Source organism: Papaver somniferum, chromosome 5, assembly GCF_003573695.1.
Source record: "Papaver somniferum cultivar HN1 chromosome 5, ASM357369v1, whole genome shotgun sequence".
Classification (NCBI taxonomy): Eukaryota; Viridiplantae; Streptophyta; class Magnoliopsida; order Ranunculales; family Papaveraceae; genus Papaver; species Papaver somniferum.
Window position 1 is genome coordinate 166731172 of NC_039362.1, and position 13400 is coordinate 166744571.

At 35.4% G+C, this 13400-nt stretch overlaps 1 protein-coding gene across 1 annotated transcript; it reads right to left on the bottom strand.

Annotated features, from left to right (window-relative positions):
• Positions 1 to 1158: 1158 nt before the first annotated feature.
• On the bottom strand, positions 1159 to 4940 carry LOC113278077 (patatin-like protein 2). Its single transcript, XM_026527010.1, has 6 exons — positions 4805 to 4940; positions 4434 to 4618; positions 3806 to 3995; positions 2186 to 2347; positions 1769 to 2071; positions 1159 to 1645 (listed from the first exon to the last, which is right to left on the bottom strand). The coding sequence occupies exons 1-6, from the start codon at positions 4928 to 4930 to the stop codon at positions 1418 to 1420; spliced, it is 1194 nt and encodes a 397-aa protein (XP_026382795.1). The 5' UTR covers positions 4931 to 4940; the 3' UTR covers positions 1159 to 1417.
• Positions 4941 to 13400: the final 8460 nt, after the last annotated feature.

Here is a 13400-nt window from a genome sequence, read left to right on the forward strand (position 1 = left end):
GGAATGAATTTTTTGAAAGACGGTTTGCAAAAGAAGTTACGATTAATTTTTGCATATAGATGTTTAGAAGGCATGATGATGGACTGATGGATCAAAAGGAAATCTAAAATATTCTAAAAGGATTTAAAGGATCCAAAACCTAAAATTTGAAGAAGAAAAAAAATGCAAAATATGGAGAATGGAGAGCGGAGAGAAAGGAGAGACAAATTCATTTTTATTCCCTAAAACATTTTTCGTTAAAGTAAAAGGCGACAAATAATTCCTCAGTAAAGTAACTTTTTGATTCCTCGTTAGATATTGGATTCACGGGTATATTCCTCACAACTACTGTAGGTGCATGCAACTGAAAATGGGTTTGTGGCCGGATCGGTGCCACGAAGCTTGCAGAGAGAATTTTCAGGCGTTTGGCGTCGGATATGGACCGTCAAGGAAGTAGGCGCCCATTTTTTTTTCTGTGGACCGAGGAGAAGGGGGCTCAGCGGTAAGAGGATTGTACCATGAGATAAGACAAGGAAAAATCTGGGTATACTAGAATGAATCAATTGGTCAAAACATTCAGTGCACGACCCGGTGATCAAATTCTGGGCGGAAATCATCAACTCTATAATATTTTAATTACGGGTCACGCTTTTTTAATGATCTTTTGATGGTTATGCCGGCGATGATAGGTGGATTTGGGAATTGGTTTGTTCCCATTCTGATAGGTGCACCAAGTTTTGTATCAACTCCTTTCCTATGAAGGTGTCATAATGCTCATTCTTATGTTGGACTGAATGTTAACTTTCCATTACATATAATGAAAATGAGTTGGTGTTCTTAGCGACTCACTTCCACCTAATTAAGATCGTAAAAACTCAAGTTTAACCTCATTTTCTCCAATGGATACATGCCTAACTTTGTATAAGTACCCCCTCCCTTTGATATTAAGATGCGGTAGGGTAACAAGTGCGAATGAAATTCATCTCTTCCTATTGTGCTCATGCTTTAAGTATATGCCATTTCATCTCTTCCTAATATGCCATTCCGATTCTACCTTCCTCATGAGTACCATCTATGTTTGGTTTATATAACACCCAAATTATATTTACATAGGAAAAGATTTAAATAAAAAGAAAAAATGAAGCACAAGAAGAGATTTAAAAAAAAAAAAAAAAAAACTTTTAAGCATAGAGAGAGATAAGTCTTCATCAATGATAATCAGTTGAGTCGATGTTTACATAACACCCAAATTATGTGTAGAAACTGATGCAACAATCAGGCATCAAAACCGTTGCAACACAAGTCACAAACAAATTGACCCAACAACGGTAAAAAAAGTAAATGCCATGAGTATTTTCTAAAGGGTACCGCTTCTGGGTATTCCATATTTGAATAATACTCTAATGCGGCTCCCAAATGTTCAATTACCAGAATGCGATTAAGATTTGGCTAGCCTTGCTCGACGTTCAGTGGATAGAACCTTAGCAAAACGAATTAGGGCGTCTCCGTAGGTGCCTGCTCCTTCAACCACCTCAGACATTCCAGTATCTAAGTTAACCCTAGAGAGGCCTTTATTCAGCTGAGCTTCGCCTATCTTAATCAAATTTCGCATATTCTCCTCTGTTGATATGTCTGCTGATGAGGTGTTTCCTACTAAGTCATCTGTCTAAGAATTCATAACGAGAAAACAAGAAATCAGTGTGAATTGTGTTTATACGACAAAACATAACCTAAAAATATAGAAACCAGAATAATTGGAAAAATGTATGGTAGATTGAAGCTAATGTACCTGAACGCGTAGGTAGTTTTCCTCGCTTTGGAGTGCATTGAAGAGAGTGGAGACATGAATATCAACCATATCTCCACTTGCTTGGGTGAAAGCATCAATGAGAGGAACATTACCTCCATCATATAACCACCCTAAAACACCCCATTTTGAGACAACTGAAGTACTGTATTTCTGTTCATTCTTAGCATTTCCTGTCCCTAAGGATAAAATCAGGTATTTCTTGTAGTCTGTGGCTCTGACTGGTGCTAAATCTTCACGTTTCATTAATAAATCATTTGTGACCGTATTCATCGCCAGTAGAGTCTGCAAACATGTTCACTCAACCCCACAATCTCAACAAAAGGAAAACCAATTTTGTTTTGGAAATTACACATATATGTACTTTATAATAATGCAAGTATGATTAATGATACTAACAGGGTTACTGGCTGCAACTCCACCATCTACGAGGTTGAAACTCCTGATGTTTCCTTGTGAATATTTGGTTTCAAAGTAATGAGCTGGGAAAATTGTAGGTGCAGCAGATGTACTAATGCACACATCTGCTAAGAAGGCATCCTTTGAGACATCCCTGTTTGCCTGTGTGTCAAATGAAAAATGAAGTTTCATCACTTTTTCCTTTTGTTTCTCGCTCGAAAAATATGCAATATATATTAGAGATGACATATGCATATTGGTGTGTTCATTATGTTATCCTTGTGTGATAGTTTGGAGCATGACAACCCAAGCTAGAAGTCATTTTCAGTAGTCAAGATTAAAGGGAAAAAATTTTGAACTCGCAATCCGAGTTCAAAACTGAATTTGGAGCCCATAACCATCGGATTAACAAAATCCGATATCATGTAACTATGGCTTTTAACCATAGTTATCTTCCCGGATATTTAGTGACGTGTGTATCTTTATCGGATTTTCACACTTATTCAAACTATTTCTTAAATCAATCTGATTGCTTCCATTTTCATAAATTTATCAATTCCAGTTAATGCTTACTATCGATTGACTGCCATTATCTTTTTAGCGTCAAAAAAGATTTGGTACATAAGGAACACGAGTTCATGTTACTAATTTATACTATAATTTCAGATTATATTTTTTCGAGTTTCTGCATATTAACTCTTATGATCCATCAACGATGACAATGTCGAAAGCATTACTAAAATCATTATCATCATCTTTGCCACATTTGTCGCCATGGACAAGAACAACATGGGATTATGGGAGTGAAATTTAGTGTACCTGTTGTGTACATATGAAAATAAACAAACAAGAGTCTAAGTTTTCCGGTGAGATTTGAGGAGACATGAATTCTGAACTCTGAAGTACATACGTACACAGGTACACAGCACAACAAAAATCAATTATAAATGGACTTTGAATTTATTTTTAGGATTTTTTTTCAAGAAGTAAATCTATCCACTTTATAGTCTTCATCATTGAGAACATAACCTATACCTATTTGTTCTTATGTCTCGGATGAAATAAGTTAAAATCAGTTCACCGCAAGGTTAAAGCATAAGAGACATGGATACCGATTTCAGTTAGACTTCTTGATAAGCTTAGTTTCAAGCTTCTATGTTGTTTTAAGTTTTATTTGACTGAAAGATCGTGTACTTGGTTTGATGAATGGAATTCTAGGTTTTGAACCAAATAAAAATCATAAGCTACGTAGAAGATTTTCTTGGCGCGAGATATACGGAAGTATTCCATAAAAGACGTAGTTGGAATATGAAAAATCCTCAGTTCCCTAACAAACCGGGCAAATAACTATGGTTAAAGTCTATAGTTACATGATGTCAGATCTTGTTAATCGGATGATTATGGGGATGCGAATTCAGTTTTGAACTCACACTGCGAGTTAAAAAAATTTTCCAGATTAAAGCACTTTTGCTTCGTAAGATATATTTTTATTCTTATAGATAGATCATCTAAAATATGGTTTCCAAAATATTGAATTGGCTTTTAATTTTTGGACTTAATTATGTTGAAAAGCCACTTTTTATGAGGTGCCCAAACATATTCGTATACTTATAGACATACCTCGCTGGTTGAGAAAATAATAGGCTGAAGAAGCTTTATATCGAAGGTAGGTATAACAATGGATGATAAGGTTTGATTAATTTTGCTATCTCCAAGAAGTTTTTTCAGTAAAGAATGCAAGTATTTTCCGTCGTACTTAGGCCCGGCCACTGTCCCGAAAAAGTTTATAACTGAACCAAGCAACCCTCCACTGCACAAATGAATTATATACGAAATAAAAAACCAAGATGTGCACGCACGTCTAGTACTAACTTCTGCTCTACGTGTATCATGGTTTTTGAGGCAGAAAAATAGATTAAAACACAGAAATTTTAATCACCTTGATGTTGTCCTGCACAACACATTACAGTTTTACAAATAGGATACCCATGTGAAGGATAATAGTGTCATTGCTAAATCTCCATAATAAACTTAGCTTATAATATAATATGGAAGGGTCGGTTTACTCGTTACCAATTGATTTCAAGTCGGAAACCAGAAATCTTTATTTTTATAATCTAAAAGGTTTTTTAATTCCATGGTCCATGGGGGATAATGAAAATGTTACGAATTTTATATTTAAAATATAATACCTGTAACATTTTTTTTGGACCGTTTCTTGCAAGTCCATGATGAGACAGGGTATTACCTGTTTTTATGAGGGAATATCTTGGGAGAATGCTCAAGGTAAAACGGAACGATGTCTTTGGCAGCATAGAGAGGACGGTTGTTTTTGTCCGGAGTAGTGATCATGGCGGTTATTAGGCCACCAGTGCTGGTTCCTGCGATAACATCAAAGTAATCGGCCAATCTCACCTCCTTCCCATCTAATTTCTGTAAATAAACAAAACTCATATTACGCGTAAGGAAACACCCATATTCATAACTCCATGCATATCAAAGATATGCATAATATTAACTGGTGCCGGATATTAGTTAAAGTTTGCATCGATCAATAGTTAGCCAACAAAGTAATTTAATCGACCATAATATATGTATACACATGGATATATATAGTACCTGCAATTCAGCCTCAAGGAAAGCAAGCACGACTCCAGGGATTAAACCCCTGACGCCACCACCATCAATACTCAAAACAGTTACCAACTTCCCCAAAGCACCTGAGGGACTCATCTCGCTCTCCATCTCTGTCTTTCTCAAGAAATATTGCTCACATAAAAATGAAACTCCCAAACTAATTGAATTATACTAACTAATAAATACTCCAGCAGCAGCTATTAAACTTTGGGAACCAAGTGGGTCTACAACAATGACATAAGAACTAGTGTCGATGTAAACCAATCTAAACAAAGACACGCCATTGAAATTCTGATGGGGACATTTATTTCGTTGAACTCTATTAATCAGGAAAATAATTGTATCAAAATGCAAAATTATTATTTCTTAAAATAAATGTTTTTTATCTATCATTTTTAAATAAGAGTATGAACGGATTTTTAAATAAGAGTACGAACCGAGAAAAAAAATGTGGTAAATTCTTAAACGGGTTCAACCGTATCTTAATTCGTGTGTTTTTCGTCAAACATGCATAAAAAAGAGAGGATATTTTGATTTTGGATCCCAACTTTGTGATCAGAATTGTATTTGAGTCCTAAAAAGTTCAATATTAGAATTTGGATCCTGGACCGTAGTTAACCGTCTTGACCGTTACAAAAATATTATTAATTTTATTTAATTCATTTTTTAGTTAATTTAATATTTAATTAGTTCATATTTAATCTTGAAGAGGCTCAAATATTGAACTTTTACTTCATTACATTTACTTTTTTTTGTTTACTTTTTTTTCTCAACTGTTTTGAATCGTATCTTATAGGGTGTTAGTCCTCAAGAGAGTTGGGGGAGTTGGGTGTAGTTGTATTTTTCCCGTTAGTCGTGAGGGAGTTCGAGTGAGTCTCTCAAAATCCCTGTTAGTCGTGGGAGAGTTTAGAAAAGTCTCCCCAACTCCCTAGAAAACTCCGTTAGTCGTGGGGGAGTTTGAAAGAAACTCTTAAACTCCCTGTTAGTGGTAAAAATTAGAATTATAGGGAGTTTTTTTTTTTGAGAGTTCTGGGGAGTTCTAGGGAGTTTATAGTGTATTTTTGCCTCACTCCAAATCTCTCAAAAAAGTGGAGATTTTGGGAGAGTCTCTCAAACTCCATACACTCAACACACCAAACTCTCTCAAACTCCCTATACTCTCTTACACTCCCTCCAAATCCCCAAAATTCAAAATACATTAAACTCCCTCCAACTCACTCGTGGACTAACCCCCTGTATTATGTTATTGGTATTTTGTGTAGTCTGGAGGAAATTCATGGGCATAATCCAGAAGGAAAATTTCTTGTTTGGTCCTAGGCCCATATAGTTATTTATAGTAGGGTCCAACCGGATCTTTTTTTATCCGGAGATCCAAAATTAATTAAAACATGGAAATGTCCATAATACCCATTACTACCAAACGTGTGTGTCTGCCCTGATTACAAATTTGAGTACATATCTGGTACACTGCTTAAAAATTCGAGTACATATTTGCTACACTGCTTACAAATTTGAGTACATATCTGTCACACTGCTTAGAAATCTGAGTACATATCTGTCGTACTGCTTACAAATCCGATTATATATCTGAATGCTTACAAATTCGAGTACATATTTGCTGCACTGCTTCCAGGTAGAGTACAAATCTGTAAGAATCAATGATAAATAAATTAGAAAACGTATTACATCACATATATTATAGGATCATACAAATTAATCTATAATATTTCTTCAGTACAGTATTAAATCATAGGAAAACCTACAAATCCACAGTAAACACAGAAAAATTTATACAAAACTAGCACATATTTCAGTATTGAGCATAAGTACTGATGGGTCAAACAAAAAAAAGTGACAAAACTCTGAATAAAACAGAATCAGAAGTTTCTATCAGTACGCCCTGGCAGATCATATGAATTAAGTGAATAAAATTTATGAATAAAACATAATCAAAGCAGTTTTTTCAGTGTTCAATATATGTACTATTGATTCATAGTAACCTAAAAATCAACAGATAAGTAAGGAATCTATGAATATAACAAAATCAAAAGAAGTGATAAGTCTATGAATAAAAAAATTAAAATCAAAGCATCTTATTTCCAGTATGAGATATGTGTATTGTTGGATCAAACAACAAAAATCATTATTTAAACAAAAAATAAACAATTAACTAGGTTTTTTTTCAGTATAGCATATATGTACTGATGGTTCATACACAAACAACCGAAAAAAACCTAAAAGCAGCAAAATAAAACTATTATAATCATATCTAGTAACAAAATGAATAAAAAAAACGTAATTATTCAGTATGCATATATTACTGCTGGATCAAACAACAACAAAAAAAATTATTTAAACAGAAACTAAACAATTAACTAGGTTTTTTGTCAGTACATCATATACGTACTGATAGTTTATACACAAAAACAACTGAAAAAAAACCTAAACCCAACAAAAGAAAACTAGTATAATCAGATCTAGTAACGAAATGAATAAAGAACGTAACTATTCATCTAGATCTGGATTATTTTCATGAAAATGAAGGAACACTTGATTAATCATGCGTGCAAATTGGAAAACATAATCAAACATCAACTAATTAATGATTAGATCTTGAAACCTTCGAATAAACATTACGAGAAGAAGATTAATAAGGAAAATCAACTTACCAAAGGCTAGAATCGATTTGGGTTCTTGAATCGATCAAGATGTTCTAAAAATATATTACCACACTGTTTCATCACAAACTAATCGATCAAGATGTTCTTTGTTTCCAAGCTTTATCCTAATACAAAAAACTAGAAATTAAAGAATGAAGAAAATGAATTGATTTCATTAAACCCCGCATCAGTAGAGAAGAGGAGAGGCGGAGAGAGAGAGAGAAACTGAATCTGAGAAGAAAAAGAATATGGAGAGAAACTGGCTTATGTTTCTGTTATATATAGTAAAGGCTATTTTGGGAATTCTAAAAATGCACATAATATTTACACACGTGTACACGATCTGGGCTTAAAAAATTAGGTCCATTTTTCTCTTTTCTTTTAATTATGGACCTACCGTTATTGGGCTTTAGTGGGTGGACCTGCCATAACTAAGAACATATAATAGTACCTACAGGTAATTCCTACAATCCAGAAAGGTACTTAGTCATCATCCAATCTATTGATAATGTCGGCATTTTGTATCTTTTTTGGTTTTTAAATATGTAGTGATTTCTGTAGTAAGCATGAATTGGTACTATATGCATACTAAACCTCTTTTTTGGTGCAGGCGACACCCTCGCGACTTTCCCGAATATGATTATCTTTTGATTGATTCACCATGGAAAAGTCTGTATCTCATGGTGGATCCTTGGCAAGAAATGCTACGCATTGAATACGCTGGATACAATGAGTTTGTTGAGAACCAACAACATGAGCCTGCTCATATTACAAAAAAAATTTCAAGTGATCACGCCAAAGCTAATACTGACTGTGAGGAAGCTAATGGAGGTATGTTGGTGTAGTTCTTGAACTCAGCTAATCTATAGTTGGTGGCAATTATTTCCTGTGAGTAACTGACTACCTATTAGATTATCAATTGAAAAGTCTCCTCTAGGATTCATATGTTCTAGTTTACTCTAATCCTAGTTCTTGATCTCCCATTAGTTTGTAAGGAATGCATGAAATATAGAGAGTATCTGGATTTTCGTGCCCATCTCAGGTGGATTCAATTTGTTTTCTTGTCATTCATGAAAGAACCTGTGAATTGTGGTAAATGATTTATTCAAACAGACTGAGAAGATTACAATGATGGAGAAGCTTATTTATAAGCTTCATTACAAGAATGTAAAAGAGATTACAGATACAATAGTACAGCTGGGATGAGCTGGAGATGTGCTGTCAATAACCAATGAATGGTTAACATATGTCGAGTATAAATGAGTCAGCAACACAGTCATACTTGCTCTAACATTCCCCCTCATGAGCAGTCGAATAGTGCATCAGTTTGCTTGTATAATTGCCTGTAAAGCTTTCTCATACTCGGCCGTCACCTTTAAGCACAGAATGATATACTTACTCTAACTAGCAGCTGAACCATAAGCTTACTCTTGAAGAAGCTTAAACTGACGTGCACAATATCTTCCCAAACTGATTACTGCTGAAAAAACGGGGAGTCTAACAACACCACTCAATATTTGCTTAGCAATCTGTATGGACAAACTCGAATATACTTTTAAGAGAATCAACAAGACTCAATCAATTAATAGTATATCAACGAGTTTATATCTCTCTCTCTTGATTTAATTTACTCAAGCAGGAACCGGAGTTCTAATCAAATGCAAGGAATAACTTGGATGGTACCAAAGACCAATATCCAAGGATCAATCAATGACATTCAACAACTAAAGGTTGGATTACTCTAATTGATGATCGAACGCACAACCTGTATTATTTCAATTATAAAGATAAAACAATATAATGCGGAAATTGAAATAACACAGACACATTTGTTAACGAGGAAACCGCAAATGCAGAAAAACCCCGGGGCCTAGTCCAGATTGAACACACACTGTCTTAAGCCGCTACAGACACTAGCCTACTCCAAGCTAAATTCGGACTGGACCGTAGTTGAACCCCAATCAATCTCCCACTGATCCAAGGTACAGTTATGCTCCTACGCCTCTGATCCCAGCAGGATACTGCGCACTTGATTCCCTTAGCTGATCTCACCCACAACTAAGAGTTGCTACGACCCAAAATCGCAGGCTTTGACAATAAACAAATCCGTATCACACAGACAAGTCTATCAAAGGATCAATCTGTCTCCCACATATAAACCCTAAAGGTTTTGTTCCGTCTTTTGATAATAATCAAGGTGAACAGGAACCAATTGATAATCCGGTCTTATATTTCCGAAGAACAACTTAGAGTTATCAATTATCTCACAACAATCTTAATCGTATGGTAGCGAAACAGGATGTTGAGGAATCACAAACAATGAGACGAAGATGTTTGTGATTACTTTTTATATCTTTCCTATCGGAGATATCAATCTCAAGCCAATCAATCTTATTGTACTCGTACGATAGAAGATGCAAGATCAGATCACAAAACTACGATAAAAATAGTATCGCTCTGGCTTCACAATCCCAATAAAGTCTTTAAGTCGTTAACCTGGTTTTAGAAGAAGAAAACCAAAGGGTAAAGGAGAATCGACTCTAGCACGCAAACTAGTATCAAACGTAAGGTGTGGGGATTAGTTTTGCACAATACTAGATGTCTCATTTATATAGTCTTTCAAATAAGGGTTTGCAATCAATGTTAGCTTAGTGACAAAGCATTCAATATTCACCGTTAGATGAAAACCTGATTTAGATTCAAGTTAATATTTCTCAACCGTTAGATCGAAAACTTAGCTTGTTACACACACTTGACAATGCACGCTTCTAGGTTTGTTAACCGTACCCAAACGTATGCACTTGTTGGTTCAACAATAGTTAACCAAAAGGTTAGCCATATGAGCTTTTCGTATCAACCATGTTCTTATTCACCATAACTAGTTCAAATGACTTCAAATGAACTAGTTAGAGAGTTGTTCAATTGCAAGGAAATCTTCTGTACTACACAAGACACAATTGAAGCAAAGATGATCTGATTCACTTGAATCGGTTCATGAAATTTTATAGCCACGGTTTGGAAATTGGATTCCTTAGTCTTTTTAAGTTTAAGTTCAGAAATCATCTTTAGATATATAACCTTCTCAAGTTCACAGACTAGGTTCGCGGACTTAAGTTACCGGGCAGAGTTTACAAACTCCAGCAGAAATTCTCGGGTATGAGAACTTCTCCGGTTCGCGGACTGAGTTCGCGGAATTAGCTTCACTCAAGTATTTTGTCAACTCCAACAGAAATTCTCGGGTTTGAGAACTTCGGCAGTTTGCGGACTTGGCTCACGCCATTCTTCCGGTTCTCTTGATCAACAAAGTTCGCAAACTTTGGTTCAAGGAAAAGGACTTATACATAAATGTGTTTCCACAACAATGCTTCTGTCCACCATTGGTTATGTAATCTAAACTCTCATTTCAATCATTGAAACATTCTTAGAGGACGTTATATAGTTGTTATACCATTTCTCGTCGAAGCAATTTTCAAGATGATTGAAACATATCATGACTTTCGTCACATGGTAAAGATAAACTTGATCGAAGCGAAAAGCTTACCAAAACTTATTTTGAGATATAGATAGGCGAGGCGTACTCGGCTCGAAATACCAAATGTGTATAATCCAAGCCTATATATATAGCATACGACTTCTTGTCTCAAAGAGTAGGAGATAGAGTAGATAGACTTTTGAGTGATAGATAAGTTCAAGTCTTCACATACCTTTTTGTCGAGAAGTTCCACCAGTTCCTTGAGTAGTTCTTCTACTTGTATGATGAATCTCCATGAATTCCTTGATCTCAAATACACTTTCTATCCTAGTCCGAGACTTAGCTATAATAGACTAGAAATCAAGACTTATAGTTTTGATCACTAACATTGACAAACATGCTTGAGATAGCAACGCATGCGAGTTCGACCGAGTAATGATCTAACAACCGCAGTAATTGCCTTCAAGTGCACATATATATACCAGTCACATCTTGAATATGGTAGAATAAACTTCTAGCACTAATCATTGGTGAACCATCACTAATCATTGGTGAACCATCACTAATCTATGACTGCAAGACGACCTTGTGCTTGAGACAAACTTGTATGACCAGTAGAATCAGAAATCCATATAAGTATCAAATGAAAATCAATCTACTATGATGCCTGGAGACATTCCCCCTCAAACTAATCACTAAGGCATTAGTTTGTCTCTCAAAAGGTAGAATAAGGCCGGTGTTCGACAGCAGATCTATGCAATCCAAGCACTCAAAACAAAATTTCCCAAACTGAGCCATCCAATGACACACGCCATAAAGAGCATAGAAGTACACTTATTCCTTCAGATGAAGCTACACCTCAACCGGAGATAAAAGAAGCAACATTATCTTCAACTTTCATGCTTGCAGCAGCTATAATATGTAGACACCCAAAATATGAAAAAAGAGACTGGTAATAGACAACAAATAACATGCCTAATCATATCAGCGGACCACTAGTTTCCCTGCAAAGTCTTGACAAGACCATGAAATCTGAAGTATGGCGTCTAATCCAAGAACCTCCGTAAATTGTTAGTGAGCAAATACCAACACACAAGTCTTGAGACGTAAACAACCGCCGACACCATTCGAGAAGTAGTCAACACCATTCGAGAAGTATAACAAAAATGCTGATGTGCTATGAGTAATGGCTGGAGCATACTCGAGGTCTCATACAGCATAATATGGGAAAGAATCACACAGGGATATAGAATTGGCTAACTATCATATCCATACAAGAATTCACACATATGAGCACAAAACTTCACCAACAGAGTCGTTAAACCATCATGTGAGCACCGACTAATACGAAATCAATTAAGAACATGAGATGTTATAGAACTTATCTGAAATCGATACCAAGTCGTCATCAGCGTGATGAAAAGTCACAGATTGAACACGAGTCTTCATCAATTAGATGAAAAATCAATGAAATACAAGCAACACATGACGATCTGGATTTGAAATGTGAAGTAAAATTATCCCCAATTTCGAAAAAAACACCACTATAAACATTGATGTACAACAGTAGATCTTGAATCATTACTCTGTCCCAAAACCAAAATCGAATATAACACTTGAAGAAATCGAAACAAGAATCTCAGAGACAATTCTGCAAATCTGAAGTAAAGTTTATCCAAATCTGATTTCCAAAATCACCACCAAAACTATTTGAACTGCAGAAGATCTTGAATTCGGCACTTGAATTGAAACAAGAACTGACTAATTCAGATCTGAAACCTGTAAAATATAAAGAAAACAAAAAAGAAAAAAGGTTTGAGACATTCGAAATGCCTCTTCAGGTTGTAGTCCCTTTTCAGGGTGTAATTGTATAGATAGTGTGAGGAAGTCGAAATTCCCCTTCAGGTTGTTGTTTGTTGTTGTTTGGTTGTAGTTGTTGTTGGATGTTGTTGTTATGTACATAATGATGTTTTTGATTTTGATTTTATGATGGTAAAGATGAACTGGTAGTGATTGTTGTAATGAGTGGAAGAGGAAGATGAAGAAACTCCATTAATGGAGGTTTGAGTTTCACAGTATCAGAAGAGAGAAAAATTCCCCTACGGGTATCTGATACCTTGAAGGAATCTTTGAATTGTGGTAAATGATTTATTCAAACATACTCAAAATATTACAATGATGGAGAAGCTTATTTATAAGCTGCATTACAAGAATGTAAAAGAGATTACAGATACAATAGTACAGCGGGGATGAGATGGATATGTGCTGTCAATAGCCAATGAATGGTTAACATATGTCGAGTATAAATGAGTCAGGATCACAGTCATACTTGCTTTAATAATTCATAATTTATGTTCCTACTTTGTGGCATGTGAATGGAGTATGATCTGGGTTGGAAATGGGGCGGGTAAGGTAGCAGGTCATTCACAAGAAAGGGGGCTTGTAT

Excerpts from the sequence above, each read along its gene's own strand:
- LOC113278077 (XM_026527010.1), bottom strand. The coding sequence starts at position 4,930 with ATGGAGAGCGAGATGAGTCCCTCAGGTGCTTTGGGGAAGTTGGTAACT. Across the intron at positions 4,619-4,804 it reads TCCTTGAGGCTGAATTGCAG|AAATTAGATGGGAAGGAGGT; the intron begins GTACTATATATA and ends GTTTATTTACAG. Across the intron at positions 3,996-4,433 it reads ATATTCCCTCATAAAAACAG|TGGAGGGTTGCTTGGTTCAG; the intron begins GTAATACCCTGT and ends TCATTTGTGCAG.